Source organism: Ictidomys tridecemlineatus, chromosome 1 (genome assembly GCF_052094955.1).
Source record: "Ictidomys tridecemlineatus isolate mIctTri1 chromosome 1, mIctTri1.hap1, whole genome shotgun sequence".
Lineage (NCBI taxonomy): Eukaryota > Metazoa > Chordata > Mammalia > Rodentia > Sciuridae > Ictidomys > Ictidomys tridecemlineatus.
In genome coordinates, this window is record NC_135477.1 from 31,770,560 (window position 1) to 31,788,768 (window position 18,209).

At 36.5% G+C, this 18,209-nt stretch overlaps 1 protein-coding gene across 1 annotated transcript in view; it reads right to left on the reverse strand.

Annotated features, from left to right (window-relative positions):
- The window catches only part of LOC101972028 (cytochrome P450 2C5), a 30,522-nt gene extending 17,183 nt beyond the window's left edge, over positions 1 to 13,339 (reverse strand). The window contains exons 1-6 of the mRNA XM_013362155.4: positions 13,126 to 13,339; positions 11,994 to 12,156; positions 11,676 to 11,825; positions 8,464 to 8,624; positions 7,270 to 7,446; positions 361 to 502 (exon numbers count right to left, since the gene is read on the reverse strand). Coding sequence (XP_013217609.1) covers positions 361 to 502; positions 7,270 to 7,446; positions 8,464 to 8,624; positions 11,676 to 11,825; positions 11,994 to 12,156; positions 13,126 to 13,293 — 961 coding nt within the window. The 5' untranslated portion in view covers positions 13,294 to 13,339. The remainder of the gene's footprint in view (positions 1 to 360; positions 503 to 7,269; positions 7,447 to 8,463; positions 8,625 to 11,675; positions 11,826 to 11,993; positions 12,157 to 13,125) is intronic.
- Positions 13,340 to 18,209: the final 4,870 nt, after the last annotated feature.

Consider the following 18,209-nt stretch of genomic DNA (forward strand, 5'->3'; position numbering starts at 1 on the left):
TTCAAGAAGGAGTTTCCTTTTCCCTACCCCAGAATTAGAATTAGCAGAATGAGGAGAGGCATCTTCAAGTCTTTATCTGCTGAACCAAGTGGAATTTGGGGATACAAACAGGAGACATTCCCATGCCTGTGGATGCTGGCTCTGCCACCACGAATCACCTCCAATGAAATGCAGACTCTGCACCAGGGTTCCACTGCCTCTCCTACTGCCATGCTCTCTTCACTTTCTCAGCCCTCCTCCTGATCACACTTGGTGGCAGAGAAAACTAAACAGTGAAGCTTCTCTAAGACAAACAAGTGAGGACCAAGCACTTCTTCCCAACATCTCTCTCAGTTCACTTGCTTGTCATCTGTTTCATACCTGTGACCTGTGGGTGCTTCAGCAGGAGCAGGAGAGCATGTCTCAGTGTTGTACTTGTTGACTCTGTGCCAGCATTAAACAAATCAGAGGCAGCATATACCAAGTTTTCATACGTATACTCCAACCCTTGATTGTCCTTTTCCTAGGAATGATTTGATACTGTTACATGTCATGTCATTTGCCAATGGATGAAAATACAGTGAACCACATTAATTCATAATGTTGTAAAGTTGGCCAGCACAGACCCTGAAACATGCAATAACTGTTTGTCGTGGCAGGGACGGTATATTCCTTGACCCAAACTTCATTTCCTACACTCTATTTCCTACCTGAGATTCTTTGCAGTGTGATCCATGAGCTGTGTAACATGTTTGTTTCCCCAAAGCAGAAGGAGCATGTCCGGTGGCTCTCACCTTGGACGTGGAGGCTTAATCATAAAAGTGAAAGCCTCAATCTTAAATAGGGAGTCAAAAATGAAAGGTTTTTTATTTGTATTACAGAAAGTAGGTGAATGAGTACTACATCGTGGTAGATGTTATAAATCTGAACAGGAGTTTTCAGTTCTTTTCTGTCAAAAATTGAAAACGTCTCAATAGAACCCACAATTTTTATGAACTACAAGTATGAGAACATCATGGCAGCAAATCCAAGAAGTTATCAGAGAGAAAGAGAACAGGTTCATCTAGACAGGATGGGCCAGCTCTAATGTAATGAACAAAGGAGAGAACAGATATAATGCTCTAGGGGACAAGAATAAGAATGCATTAATTGAAAAGACACCTAACCATAAAGACAAGAAGTTGAGACATTAATTGTCCAAATGATATTAGATATATGACAGCGCAGGGGTAATGAGAAACCAAGGATAAAGTTTTGGACTGAAAAGACTATGAAAATGAATTGAAAACATTATAGCTGTTTAAATACTGAGTAAAGGGGATCATCATTATAAAAAATACATTATTTGACAGGTAGTTTCAGGACCACCATAGTAATTCATAATCTCTATGTGGCTGTGTTATGCTTCACATATGTAATTAACACCATCAAAACAAACTAATCTCTTTCAACACACATACTGGGTAACCAAACTCAGTATATGTCTTGGAAATACCTACTTCATATTGAGCCTGTCAAGTCAAAGTTCATCAAGTAAGTCTCAAGTTATCAGTCATAGACCAATGTTAACCGGTGTGCTCTAAAACCAATGTTAATGTTTCTATCACCTAAAATGAATTTGGAGAGTTACTTTTTATAGACACATATGCAATCACAATTAGCCTTGTTTATATAAACCATATAAAATTTCTTTTATAATACTTATTTTCATTTTTATTTTTTTCTATATCTTTATTTATTTTTATATGGTTCAGAGGATCGAACCCAGTGCCTCACATGTGCAAGGCAGATGCTCTACCACTGAGCTATAGCTCCAGTCCCTAGAAAATTCTTTTAAAACTAAATAAATGGGCACACATTCCATGCTACACAATCAAATATTAACATTGTTCTGGAAGCATTACTTAGTGATGTCACAAACATCATAGATCAGAACATCCTGGAACGGGCATTTCCAAGAAAGCAACTGTCAACCTCACGTAACCCATTTATAGTAACTTCTAGGGAGCTGTGGAGTCTAGGCAAAGATCTTCACCATCCAGCAATAGTTGATAAGGAAAGTGTCTGAAAAATTACAGTAAATTTGCATTTCAAATAGAAGCTGACACTCCCTATTCCCCAATTCTGGGACAAACAGTTGTGGGCATAGTGTAGTGTGTTTCTGTGCAGTCTGCTTGTTCCTCACCAAAACTAGGAACAGGTTCCTCCAATAATCAGTGTTGCATCTTTTGATTGTTGATGGTCCACACTGAGCCTGGCCACTGCTTCAAACATTATGGGCTTCAGTGACATCCCCACTGGCAATACATGAAGAATTTAAACAATGATTTCTTCTGGTTTACTTATTGGATCACAGGACTTAGGGAAATCACCATCAGCCTTCTTTTACTGCTTCTGACATAACAGAAATGTGATTGATTGTCTCCATAAATATAGATTTTACAAAAATTATTTGGAATAACTATCAAGTAAATGAATTTCTAAAGGCTTCATGATGCTATTCAGCCTTTGCTATAACAGAAAAATGTTCTTGCTTAATGAATCAACCAATTGCAATGGTAAATTCCAATCCTCAACAATAAATTTCACAAATTTTTCATTCACATCCTCTACTGACTTCCTTAATTCACATAGCTGCTTTTCTACGTTTTCTTCATATTGACTGACCATATTATAACCATTCATTTTATTTATTTATTAAATATTTCATCCACTTCAGTATCTTTTGGGTCAGTAGCTAGTGAATTATAAACTTTGTGTTACCTTGTATTTTCATATATCTTGTATTCCTGTGTTGTATCCATCTGTTCAAGTGGATTTCTTTACCACTCTTATGTGTAGGCCTTTTTAAAGCACAGTCTTATCCTGCCAAAGTGTCCTGGACTTCTGAAGATTGAGACCCACTCATAGTTGGGATATAAACAAACTTTATGTTAATTCACTGCTTTTGCTTTAGAAATGAATTTCCATGAATGAGACTTAAAGGCCCACCATTAGCCGTTCCTACTTAGGGCTATTACTGGTTTTTCTCTTCTATTTATTGTAATAAACTAGAGATGAACTCTGGTAATTTATGTGTACAGGAAGGTGCCCTTTTCATCATCAGGTTTAGTTCAGCAGCAGAATTTATATCCCATGAATTTCTACTTCCCTGAGATTACCATCATCTCTCAATAAAGAGGGAAACAAACATAGCAACAATCAAAGCAAAAGCAGACAGTACTAAAATTGGTGCCTGCTGTCTCTCTGTAGAGTAAATGATGCTGAAGAGAGATGCTGAAAAAATGGTCAGTCTTGAAAATTCAAACATTGTTAAAGAAAAGAAAAGAAGTAGCCATCATCAGAATATACAAAAACTCTGGAACAACACTAAGAAACCAAATTTAAGAATCATTAGAATTGAAGAGGAGTGAGAACTGTGGGCTAGTGGAATTGATAGCCTTTTCAGGTACATAATAACAGAAATTTTTCCAAATGCAGAGAGCAAGATGGCCATCAAGACACAGGATACATTCAGAAACCAAAATATACAAGATTGAAAAAAGAAACTCTCCACAAAACATTATAATGAAAAGACCTATCATACAAACCAAGGATAGAATTTTTAAACACTCAAGAAAAAAAATTCATGTCACATTTAGAAGAAAGGGAATTAGAGTTACTTTTAATTTCGGAGGTCACACTCTAAAATACAGAAGGACTTGGAATGATGTATTCCAAATGCCTGAAAGAAAATAACAGTCAACCAATATTGCTACATTTAGCGAAACTATCCAGCAGAATTTTAGCAGAACAAAAACGTTCTGAGATAAGCAGAAACTAAAAAAATTAATGACTACTAAGCTGTTACTAGTGAAAATACAGAAAGAAATACTATACAAAAAAATCAAAAACAAATCCAAGTCTCACAAAAGAATAAATGTCATTTAAAGAACAGCTAAGCAAATGAGGAAAAGGACTAAATTAAACATTATAAATAAAGCAAAATGCCAGCAATGAATAATCAACTCTATACAATAACATTGAGTGTAAATGGTCTCAATTCCCCTAATTAAAACACATAGGTGGCCAGAAGGGATTTTTCCAGAAAGATCAAATTATATATGATTTGCAAGAGATTCAAATTATAGGCAAAGACATCCACAAGCTGAATGTGCAAAGACGGAAATACCATGCAAATAGACAATAAAAACATGCAGAAATTGCTTTTCTCATATACAGCATCAGAGAATTGAGTGTCATGTGTTTTCAGTCATATGTGAAAGCTACATGGGAAAAAGGAAAAAAATGTTGTGGTGGGATCTCATGAAAATGGAAGGGATATCAGTAGAGTAGAGGAAAGTGATCATGGGGAGGGAAGAGGGGAGGAAAAAGGGAAATACTGGGGAATGTTATTGGCCAAATCATAATGTTATACTGTGTGCATGTGCATATATGAAAAAATGAATCCCACCATTAAATACAACATTATGCAACAATAAAATATGGGAGAAAATAAAAAGCAAAAGAACAATAGATAATAAACCAAGGTCATATTAAGAAATAATTATCATTATTAATAATAACTACATGGTTTAATAGAAAATATGCTCTGATACTCTTTGATTTCTATGTAGTTCTTTGAGTTTCTATAATAAAGAAATATGCAAAAAAACTGTGTTTTAAAACTGGGAAACTATATAAAGATATAGATTGTGACTAATAACAAGAAAAAAAGAGATGAGTTTGCATGGGAGTAGACTATCTCTATGCAATTTGAAGCTTAGAATCAACTCAACCTGGACTATTAACATTGACCATGTTAAGAGAAAACCACATGGTAAATAATAAGAAAAAAAATTAAAAACAAAGAAAAAGAGAGGAAATTTAAACGTTTCAATAGAAAAATGTTGATCAGTTAAGACATTATCAAAAATATGTAATACTATTGTGCACATGCATATCCATCCATCAATAGAGCTCAACATGTATGAGGTAAACATTGACAAAGGAAGAGAAACTAGAAAAATATGCATTCTTCTCAAGAGAATATAAACCCTTCTATTCTGGACAGTCCAGGTGGTAGGACATACACAATTCTCCATAAATTTTAAAAACACAAAATCATAGAAAGGATCTTCCCTGATCACAATAGAATGCAACTAGAATTCAAGGAGAGAAGGGAAATCTTCCATTACACAATATGCTCTTCTACAACTAATGGGTTAAGGAGGGAATCAGTAGGAAATCACTAGGAAAACTAGATGCAAAGGAAACAAAATACTATACAGCAAAACGCTGACAGGAAGCAAAAAAAAAAACAATTCTTAGTGGGAAACTTAGAGGGGCAGAACTTACAATGAAAGGGAAGACAAGAGCTCAACCTGGGACTAGGAAGATAAGAGCAGGCTGAATGCAAAGCCTAAAGAAACGTAAAACACAGCTTCATTACCTCTTAGAAAGGCAATGTGATTGTGAGAGGAGAAAAAAAAGAAATGAAAAACAGAGTGGGAAAACAGCTGAACACTCACTCAAACCAAATACTGCTTCTCAGAAACTGTAGGCAAATGTCCCAAATCATTAGCTGGACTAAGCACAAATAAAGAGAAGACACCAACCACTAAATTCAGACATGACAGCAGGAAACTACTGATTTTACACAAATAAATATGGCAACAAGAGATTACCTTAAATTACTGTACAACAGCAAATAAGATAATCTGAATAACAGGAAAATTTAATAGAAACACAAATTACAGACACTGATTCAAGGTCAGTATGCAAAACATGATCAACTGCAACAACTTAAGATAGACAGTTTGTAATCATATGCCCCCCAAAAGAAAGGCGGATTTTTGTAATATACTGGTGAATTCTATCAAAAATTTTAAATCATAGTATGTACACCAATAAAAAACATAAGCACTCAGCCACACAAAAGAGCAAAATGGTGATACTTGCTACAACTTAGATGAGTCTCCAATGTATTATATAGAATAAAAGAAGCCAGAAACAAAAGGTTGCATGTGCCACAAGGTCTTTCATTATTTATCCATGGTAGGCACATCCATGCAGACAGAAATCAGAGTACAGGGGTGTGGAAGAGGGGTGTGTTCATTTCATGGTGCATATACTTTTGAGAAAAAAATGAAGAGGTTTTGAAACTGGAGACATATACAATCACAGAACACAGTAAATGCTATAAATACCAATAAAGTTAACTTCAAGAAGGTTCACTGTATGGTATGTGAATTTCATCTCAATTTTCTAAATGACAATGAAGAGATACAAATTTATTGAAATTCATTTCAGAATGCCACACTGAGTTTTTGCTGAAACTGACTATCTCATCTTGAAATTGATATGAAAATTCAAGGGACCTAGAATTGCCTAAAAGTCCTGAACACCAACAACACAGTTGGAGAACTCACTTTCCTATTGCAAAAGATGAAACACAGGAACACCGAAGAGGACAAGACATCAGGATAGTGAACCTCCTGGCACAGGGTGGACATACCCATCATGGAGCAGCATGAGAGTTCACATACAAAGCCTCACATTTATAGACAACTGATCAGGGTGCCAAGGAAATTCAATGGGAATAAATAACCTTTTAACGCATGCTGCAGTGACAAACCATTCCTACTTGCAGGGTCCTTGACAGACACCATCTCTAACTATGTGTTATATGTGACTTCACTTAAAGCTGCATTCAACAAGGCCTCTCTCGTCTCTGAACCTACTCTTGCCCACACCACCACCTACAAGACTCAACCCATCTGCAATTTGCTCTGCTGTCCACGCTGCACATGTCAAGGTCTGCTTCAGTCCACAGAACATGCAGGTGGTGTACCTGTAAGCTGCTCCTTTCCATGTCCCAAAACCTGTGCAGTGATGAACTCCATCCTCATGTCATGGCATGGTATTTTATATGTCATAACTTGATTGGAAGTTGTCTCTTTGGCAGCCATAACCTTCCTTTTGTTTCATTATTAATTTGTGTCATCTCTTCTTTCTTTGAGTCAGTCTAACTAACAATTTGTGTATTTATTAACTCTCTTAAATACCTAGGTGTGCATTCTTTCTACTCACATAGATTTTTATCTAAAGAATAGAGTCAGCATATTCTAATTATTTAATAATTGCATGTTTTCTGTGACGCTTCATGGAGATTCATGATACACTGGGTCACCAAAGTGCTTCAGAATCACTATTGTCCTGATCATGTAACATTTCTACAAATTTAAAGGGGTTCAGCAAACCACAACATGATCAAGGAATCAAAAAACTAGGCTGATGGCAACACTGTACCTGAGCCATTTTTATCAGGAAACAGTCAATGAAGTCTCGAGGATCATTAACATCCAGGGATTCTTCATGTTCTTTCACTTTCTCCAAAATATAATTTATAATATAATCAATATTTTTGAATAAAATGTGATGACGCCCTGGCAGATAATCAATGAGAGCAGGGAAATTATTGTAGACCTATAAGAGAAAACAATAATATATTTATAAAAAGTACTTAATTAACACATAGGTGACATGTTGCCGGTTCTCATAAGAACTTATTGCTCTATTTGTAAATAAAATTTGGGTCTATCTTGAGGTGTCATTGTTACTGAAAATTATATAATTCAATCATTCTTATAGAATGATTTATGGGAGAATTTTCTTACCAGAGCATCACAAGTGATAATCATTCCTGAAATTTAAAAACTTCTTAATTCTAAAACTTAATTTTATACAACTTCTCTTCTTTACTACATCAATTTTCCCCAAAACATGAAATATGACAGCATGAGTTAATGTGATTCACATTTCATAGATAACAAAAGACATTAAGGGATATGGGGAACATTGATTTAGAACACAACACTAGTCCCTGCTTTTTATTTCTGTCAACCAGCTTCAGATGTGGAATGAGGTGGCCCAAAAATACATGGAGCTCAACTGTCCTCTAGAGCAGTCTCTCCTCACCCAGTGATCTTTTTAGCTAGGACAGCAGCTGCACATCGAAACCCCTACCCCACTCAGTGATTCCTCAAAGTTTCATTGTCCCTATTATTCTCTTTACTTTCAGGAAATATACTTTTTCTGAATTGAGATATTCCTGCCACATGTTTGGATGAAAAGTCCTCCAAGTGTTGATTGATGGGCGGGCCTTGTGGGCAATGGGAGCTTTCAAAAAGTCCTAGGATGTCCACTGAGTGACATGGTCATCCCTTGGGCAGTCACCAAGAGCCTTACAAAAACAACGCTTTTCATATGTAAAGAAATATCCACTCACTGGAGTGGGCTAAAACCCAGCTCTATACGTGCACCTTCATATTCCTGCATGCCAAATAAAGAATTCAAAACCTTTCCCAGATATTTGCTCCATGGCTCTAGGCAAGAAGGTACAATCCAAGCAATCACATCACCTCAAGCACCATATACTATTTTGGATGTGTCTGAAGAAAAAAGACTAAAGTGTTTCTAAGGCAGAATGGATCTTGGCCTCACTTGCGCCCATGCAGAGCTCAGAATCCTGACGTTTTCATTTATCTTGTTCATCAAAGTGAGAAAATCTGGATCTTGGTAGTCAAACCGGTTCTTGAAAATAATGGAGCAGATCACATTGCAAGGAGCACAGCCCAGGATGAAGGTGGGATCACAGGGTGAGCCTAAAGAATTGGAAATGAGTCAAAATACATCCTATGATCATGTATAACTTAAAAGGACAACTATCAAAAAATTAAAAATTAATAAAAATATTTCAATAAAAAAGAATTGGAAATGATTTTAAAATATCTTTAAAATTGGCCGTGACAGCCTCGATACCTAAATAAATGAGTTTAATATACTCAGCTCATATCCACTGCCTTGACTTATACACTTTATACTGCAACATTCTGCTATTTGGGAAGATAAACACATATCTTTCTGGGGCTGGGGTTGTGGCTCCATAGTAGAGTGTTCGCTTAGCATTTAAGAGGCACTGGGTTCGATGCTCAGCACCACATAAAGATAAAATAAAGATATTTTGTCCACATAAAACTAAAAAATAAATATTAAAAAAGACTTAACTTTCTACTTAACAAGTCCAGCATCCAGAGCAGAAACCCAGGTATATACAATGTACACATTTTAAACAATATATTATATATAGAGCAACTGACAGCAAAATGTTCACATGCATGAAAACAAAGAATTGCCAAGTGCAATGGCACATGCCTGTGATCCCAGAGCTGTTGAAAGATGAGGGAGGAGGATTGCAAGTTTGAGGCCAGCCTCAGCAACTTAGTGAGGCTCTAAGGACTTAACAAGGCCCTAAGAATTAGCAAGACCCTGTTTCAAAGTAAAACATAAAAGGGGCTGGAGATATGGCTCACTGGTAAAGTGCCCCAAGTTCAATCTTCAGTACCAAAAAGAACAAAGAATCACTTTTACCTAATTCTGAGTAGGCCCTGAAAATCTAACATGTTAAATAATGGAGTTTACAATACTTAGTTCACATCCACTGCTTTTCCTTACACCTCTTTAGCGCTTGGGGTTTTCTGGACTGAGTATTGCACCCAAGGGCACTTTAGCACTGAACTATGTCCCCAATCCTTTTTTCTTTTATATTTTTAGACACGGTCGTGCTAAGTTTCTTAGGGTCTCCCTAACTTGCTGAGGCTGGCCTTGAACTAGCCACCATCCTGTCTCAGCCTTTCAAGTCACTGCCCTACCATACTCAAGGGCTAATCTTTAAAGACAAAAGACCATCTTAAACATAATAATTCAAGTATTCAGAACATAATCACACCTGTCTGTAAAGCCTATAGAAAACACAGCAATGAGATACAGAAGGAGGCTATGCTGTGAGACTGGAAACTTTTTTATGTTTAATGAATGGAAGAAAGTATTCTGTGTTGAACCAGTAGAGAGGAACTAAAGTGAGATTGTGGGTGAGTTCAGGCATATAGAGGAAAAAATGAGAAAAGCAAAATGTGTGTGATCTTTGAGAAGAAAGAATAATATCAATAAGTGGATTAGATTTCTTCGATAAAATAAAAAAAACTTTTTTATATTCAAAATATAAGCCCCAGGTAAGGCAATCAAAAATGCAAAACTAATAGATACATATTATTTCTCATTTAAAAGTTTAAAAAATGAATTATACTGTGGCTCAGTGGTAGAGCGCTTACCTAGCATGTGTGAGGCACGGGGTTCTATTCTCAGAACTGCACATAAATACATAAAATAAAGGTCTATCAAAATTAAAAAAGAAAGAAAAGAATGGTATATTTTAATCATTTTGAAATCTGTCCATCTCATACATTAAGTATATTATTTTACAGGAAATGAAATCAAAAGTATAGGAAGTGTTCCTTTATGTGGGGAATCTGTAAGATAAATTGCTATAATCAAATAATAGGTACCAATTTATATGTATGAGCTCACAAATTCATACCTGTGGACCTTAAATAAGGAAGACAAGAATAAAGGCCACTTTGAAAAAATAGGAGGGCATTTGAAAAATAGAAAAAGTTTCTGTTAGATGCTGTGTGCAAGTATTTTAAATATTGCAGGGCTCTAAGCTTTTAGAAATGTGATATTTTCAGCCATGGAGGTGGAAGGTAACTTGCAGAGTCTTGGAAATTTGGAGTGTGTATACATGTGTGTTGTGAACTGGTAAAATTGAATTTTTAATCTTTTTTTTATTTTATTTGAAACAGAAAATGTGAAAACAAGGTCATTTGGTATCCAAGCTGATAATCACATTCATGATGACAGACACTTCACAGGTGAGTAGAGTTGGCAGTAGGAGGAAAATAAGGGCCATAATTTCTAACACCAAATCCAATGAACAGGTGAAGGAACAAATGGAAAACTGAAAACAGAGTTAACATTCTATTAGGAGAGACTATGTAAGGAGACACTGATAGTCTTCAAAATCTAGTGAAAGAAACCATTTTATAAATGTCTGTGTTCTTTGTAGATTTATATGAAAACAGATATTTAACCAAAGTATGTGAATCAAAACACTAAATATGGGTAATAAGATGTAGTTTGTGATTATTTATATAAAAAAAATCATTCTGCATTTAGAATGAGAATTTTATGGAGATAAAGCTAATCAATTAAAAAATTGGAGAAATAATTGATGAGAATTTTATGGAGATAAAGCTAATCAATTAAAAGCATACATTACACCATGACTGGACAAAGCTGCAGCCTGGACCTGGAAGAAATCCTGAGCCATGTTGGTGATGCTGCTCACACAAGTACCATCCAACATAAGGAAAGCAGATGGCAAAGAGCTGGGATTCCGTGAAGGAGTGGTGGAGTCACTGCCTCCCCATCACTTACCAAGTGTTTTCTACTGGCATAATATGGAATACGTTGCCCTCATTTACACTAAGGAAAAACACTGCTCCTTAACTCTTCAGAGAAGAAAAAAATATTCACATAATAAGTTCATAATTTCTGATTGGAAAGAAAAATAAAAATATTCAGAACAGAAACAGATCAAAAGAACTTTTACTCCCCAACTGCAGGCCAAAGCACATCACTACCCAGGAAACACTGATAAATAAACATGTCCTGTCCCTTTTTAAAACCATCCCTGTCCCACATGGGGTCACAACCAAGGCCCATCATGAGAGCTCTCACTCAACTGAAATGCTTCCAAGAAAGTCACTAGAGAAGAGGGCACTCTGTTAAGGTCAGTGACACAAACAGGCACCCACCATTGGTTTTCCTCAACTCCTCCACAAGGCAGCGGGCTTCCTCTTGAACACGGTCCTCAATGCTTCTCTTCCCCATCCCAAAATTTCTCAGGGTCATGAGGGAAAAGCGTCTTATCTCCTTCCATGTCTTTCCATTGCTAAAAACGATACCTACCAGTAGAGGAAAGAGATTAGAAGGGAGACCCAACAAGGCAGGGAAGCTACTAGGGGACACCACAGGGATGGCCAAGCTCTGCCTCAGGAGCCATTCTGGTCTCTTTTCTTCACGCTGCTCATCCCAATGACCACTGCACAACACACACATGCACGTGCACTTACCAATGTTTTTCTTTCTTCTTTTTAAAATTGGGATAGAGTCTCTTCCAGCAAATTCCTCCCCATGATCAACCAGGGCTTCCTTCACAGCTTCATATCCATGCAACACCACAATGGGCTTCATGCCCAAATACAGGGTGAACACAGGGCCATAGACTTTTGACAACTGGAAATGGGAAAGAAAATGCAAATATTAGCAAATCAACTCACTACCTGAACCAGATATCATGCTGATTCTGGCTAATATTATTTTTATGGTTTTATTCTACCACATGGAGATGGACATATTTCTGAATTTCATGTATAAATTATCATGATAGCTGCCATTGATGGATGGCTTCTGATGTGCCATACAATTTCAAGGCTTTTCCTACATGGATTAAAATCAATCTTCACATAAGGCATTCAGCAGTCTTATTTGCCATGTTTCATTAATAAAGAAAATGAGATCAGTGAATTCCAAATTCATTTTCAGGGTTCCATAGCTAAGAAAAGAAAACAAAATTGGATCGTCACTGAATCAACATTTGATGCTCCAGCACTTGATCACACCCCAGTGCCCACCTTCAAAGCTATACCCAGCAGACTGCTCCGAATCACCTGCAAAGCTCTTTCCAGAGAGATGCTGACAGACCTAAGGTCTCTAAGACCACTAGAAAGTGGTGTTTTTCAATCACCACACTTGATCCTAATGCTCAGCCATGTTTGGAGTCCTCGGCTGTTACCAAAACAAAGTAGGCACTGCAGAGGCAGAACCATGACATGAACATCCACTGGAAGAACCATTTCTTCCATCCTTCTATATTTCCAACCCCAGGCAAAGAATTTCTGCAGCAACCAAAAGATTCTGATATCATCAATTGGACACTGATTCATTGTGTTATTTTCATTCCTTTTGCTGTATCCAATCTCATGCTATTGCAGAAATCCTTATGCTATTTCTTTGCTTTCAGGCATAAGTTGTTGAGTCTGCAGAGAAGTTCTATATTCAGGACAATTCTGAATAAAACACTGCATTAATGCGGCACATGACATCAAGGTAAAATAGTGTGCCTCCAGAAATATACTATCTTTAAAAACAGCAGTCAACTGACTTGCCTTCACAAGCCACTGAAGAAGCACAAAGCATACTTACATGCCTTAAGGATTTGCTGATGTCCTTAACATCTATCTGCAGAATATTTCCAATAATTGGGAGAGGAGTGGGGCCAGGAGGGAGCTCCCCCCTCCCTGATCTGTGTCTCCAGACTGAGAGGAGAAGCAGACAGGAGACACCAAGAACCAGGGCCACCACTGGATCCATTGGAGTCTTCTCTTCCTACTGAGATAACTGTGACCTTGCTATACAAACTTTTATGGTCTCCTGCTAATCCAATATGTAACTCTTTGACACAAAAACAAACAGTAAGCTGGGTGGACTTTCATCTCTCTCGAGGAGTCTTTCTTCCAATAACAGATAAAACAGAAAATATTGATTTCTTCTTTTCTAGAAAGCACCCTGGAGATTATGATTTAAATGTACTAGGTTGTTGTCCAGTTATCAGCTAGTAGAAAAAGAAAGAACAAATATTTTCATGTGCTGTTATGATTGAGAAATACTTAAGCTAATAATTTTGTGCAAGAAAATTACTCGTCATGCTAAATTGACACACTTCAGGCCAATTTGGAATCTATGACTTTGAGGAATTCAGTATATTCCATGACTTGTATATACGTTTTGAAACATACAGTTGGAGATGCAGTGTCCAGGATAGGACAAGGATACAGAGACTGCTCGTGGTAGACCTGAGTCTAGGAACTACCTTCCCTGCATCTTGTACCCTTCCCCACAAGGAGAAATTCACTTCTTATACACTAGTGATTAAGTGTATAAGAATTAAAATTAGTAAGGTCATTACAGAGAACAGTATAGAGGTTTCTCAAAACACAAACCAAAAAAATAATTGATCTAGTGCTGTAAAATGTACTGCTGTAAAATTTCACCTTTGAGTAAATATCAAAGGAAATGAAATCAGCATATGAAGAGATGTTTATCACATGCCCATGTTTATTATGGGACTATCTGCAAAAACTAGAAAGAAATCAATTTAGATGCCCACTGACAGATGAATAGATAAGGAAAATGTGGCATATATACACATTCTTTTTTATTAATTTTTTATTTTTATATGACAGCTGAATGCATTACAATTCTTATTAGACATATAGAGCTTAATTTTTCATATTCTGGTTGTATACAAAGTATATTCACACCAATTCATGTCTTTATACATGTCCTTTGGATAATAATGTCCATGACATTCCACCATCATTTGTAACCTCCCACCCTCTCCTTTCCTCTCCTACCACTATGCCCTATCTAGAGTTCATCTATTACTCCCACACCTCCTCTCCCTACCCCACTATGAATCTGTCTCCTTATATCAGAGAAAACATTTGTCATTTGGTTTTTTGGGATTGGCTAACATCACTTAGCATTATTTTCTCCAACTCCATCCATTTACCTGCAAATGCTATGATTTTAGTCTCTTTTATTGCTGAGTAATAATCCATTATGTATATATGCCACAGTTTTTTATCAATTCATCTACTGAAGGGCATCTTGGTTGGTTCCATAGTTCAGCTATTGTGAATTATGCTGCTATAAACATTGATGTGGCTGTGTCCCTGTAGTTATCCTTTGGGGATAGAGCAAGGAGAGGGATATCTGAGTCAACCGGTGGTTCCATTCCCAATTTTCCAAGAAATCTCCATACTGCTTTCCATATTGGCTGCACCAATTTGCAGTCCCACCAGCAGTCTATGAGTGTACCTTTTTTCCCGACATCCTCGCCAACATTTATTAATGTTTGTATTCATAATATTTGCCATTCTGACTGGAGTGAAATGAAATCTTAGAGTAGTTTTGATATGCATTTCTCTAATTGCTAGCGATAATGAACATTTTTTCATATATTTGCTGACTGATTGTACATCATCTTCTGAGAAGTGTCTGTTCAGGTCCTTGGCCCTTTTATTGATTGGGTTATTTGGGTTTTTTTGGTGCTTAGTTTTTTGAGTTCTTTATATACCCTAGAGATTAGTGTTCTATCTGTGAGGAGTAAAGATTTTGGAGAAAAATTGAAAGCATTCCCTCTAAACACTGGAACAAGACAGGGATGCCCTCTTTCACCACTTCAATTTAACATAATTCTTGAAACACTGACCAGAGTAATTAGACAGATGAAAGAAATTAAAGGGATACACATAGGAAAAGAAGAACTCAAATTGGCACTATTTTCTGATGAGATGATTCTACACCTAGAAGACCCAAAAAGTTCTACCAGAAAACTTTTAGAACTAGTAAATGAATTCAGCAAAGTAGCAGGTTATAATATTAAAACCCATAAATCAAATGCATTTCTGTATATCAATGACAAATCCTCAGAAAGGGTAATAAGGAAAACTATTTACAATAGTGTCAAAAAAATTAAGTACTTGGGAATCAATGAGAGAGGTAAAAGATCTATATAAGGAAAATTACAGAACCCTAAAGAAAGAAATCAATGAAGATCTTAGAAGATGGATAGATCTATCTTGCTCTTGGATAGTCAGAATTAATATTATCAAAATTACCATACCACCAAAAGCACTATACAGATTTAATGCGATTCCAATTAAAATCCCAATGACATTCCTCATAGAAATAGAAAAGGCAATCATAAAATTCATCTGGAAAAATAAGAGATCTAGAATACCTAAAACAATCCTTAGCAGGAAGAGTGAAGCAGGTGGCATTGCTATATCAGACCTTAAACTATACTATAGAGCAATAGTAACAAAAACAGCATAATATTAGAACCAAAACAGACTGGTAGACCACTGGTACAGAATAGAGGACACAAGAGACTAACTCACAAAATTATAATTATCTTATATTAGACAAAGGCACCAAAAATATTCATTGAAGAAAAGATAGCCTCTTCAACAAATGGTGCTGGGAAAACTGGAAATCCATATGCAACAAAATGAAATTAAACCCCTATCTCTCACCATGTACAAAACTCAACTCAAAGGACCTAGGAATTAAACCAGAGACCCTGAATCTAATAGAAGGAAAAGTAGATCCTAATCTCCATCAGGTGGGATTAGGCCCCAATTTTCTTAATAAGATTCCTTTGGCAGAAGAATTAAAATCAAGAATCAATAAATGGGATGGACTCAAATTAAAAAGTTTCTTCTCGGCAAAAGAAATAATCTGTGAAGTGACTAGAGGGCCTATATAAATACACATTCTAATATTATCCAGCCATAAAACAGAATGAAATAGTGTCCTTTGCAGCACAATAGATGGAATGAGGGAAGACATTTTATTCAGTGAAATAACTGGACACAGAAAGATAAGGACTTCATGTTTTCTCATGTGTGGAAGCTAAAGAAAATTGACCTGATAGTAGAATCATAATTAATAGAGGCTGCCAAATGAATAGGAGAAGGGTTGATAAGAACAAACTGCATTTAATCAACACACCCTGGATGTGTGCATGGAAATATCAATGAAACCCATTAAGATGGACCACCAATATGTTAATCAAAGAGCAAAAAGAAAAAAGACATTCACTTCTACTGTGTTCACCAACATTTCCTGATTGTGCAACAAGGTTCAGTATTTCATGATTCATCATAATCACTGACTTTCAAAATAAACATGAATTTTGTTAATAATTATACAAACGACTGACTAAATAGGGATCAAAACAGTTCAGTTTTATAACCTGCAGAACATGGCGTGATCCCAAGTCATGGCAGGGCATGACTACCTGCAAGGCAAAACAAGTAGTAGTCTGTTGCTTGACCCACAGAGCTCTGAACTCTAAAAAGAATCTGATTGACTTATTTTGGGTAAAATCATCTCAATTGCTTTTTCCACAGAAATCACTTTATTCCTAAGAGATGTGTGTCCCTCTTCCACTCCTTCCTCCTGTTGACCTGAGAATACTGCCTGGCCCTTTCCTTTGATAGATGAAAGAATACAAAATAATTTAAAGATACAAGAGTTCTCTGAGATCAAGTGTGTGAAGTTTACGTTTTTTTCTTTTTTATTGATAAAAAAAATGACAACAGAATGCATTACAATTCTTATTACACATATTCAGCAAAATTTTTCATATCGCTGGTTGTATATAAAGTGTGTTGACACCATTTCGTGTCGTCATACATGTACTTTGGATAATGATGTCCATCACATTCTACCATCCTTGCTAATCCCCTGCCCTCTCCCTTCCCCTCCCACCCCTCCGCCCTATATAGAGTTCATCTATTCCTCCCATGCTCCCCCTTCCTACCCCACTATGAGTCAGCCTCCTTATATCAGAGAAAACATTCAGCATTTGTTTTTTGGGGATTGGCTAACTTCACTTAGCACTATTTTCTCCAACACCATCCATTTACCTGCAAATGCCATGATTTTATTCTCTTTTATTGCTGAGTAAAATTCCATTGTGTATAAATGCCACATTTTTTTAATCCATTCATCCACTGAGGTGCAGTTCTAGCCCACATGTGAACATTACTTTTAAGGAACGAGGAACAATCAGTGACCAAGTGAGATGAAGTGTCACCAATGCAGCAGTGCAAAACCTTCTCTTAGAATCCTGTTTTTGCAGCTCCCCAGTCAGTGATTTTCTACTTCCCATTGCACAGAATTCTCATCCCAGTCCAAATACTCAGGAGGGTATCAGCAGGAAGCCCTCAAGATTCACAGTATAAAAACCTCAGCTTTGTCAGAATTGTCATTCTTTTTAATTAACAAAATTTAACTTCTAAAGAAGTTTTTCTTAACAGCAAACCTAAATGTAAAGTTCCTACAAACACCCTGCCCACATCCACCCATAATCAGCAAGCTTCAGGAGGGTGGTTCATTAGATAGAGTCAAACCAACGTGGACACTCACAGATCATAGACTACATAGGGTTGACTCTTTGTCCTGCACATTCTGTACGCTTTGACTAATGTACACTAACATGTAACCACTAGTGTACAGTCACGCACTGCATTCGCTGTCCTAAAAATCCTCTGTGCTCTGCCTGTTCATCCTTACCTAGCCTACAAGCTCTTGGCAACAAATGATCATTTCAGTCTTACCATAATGTGGCATTTTCCAAAGTTTACATATTGGGAATTGTACAATATGCAGCCATTTTTTTTATTCTTTCACTTATTAATATTCAAAGAATCCTT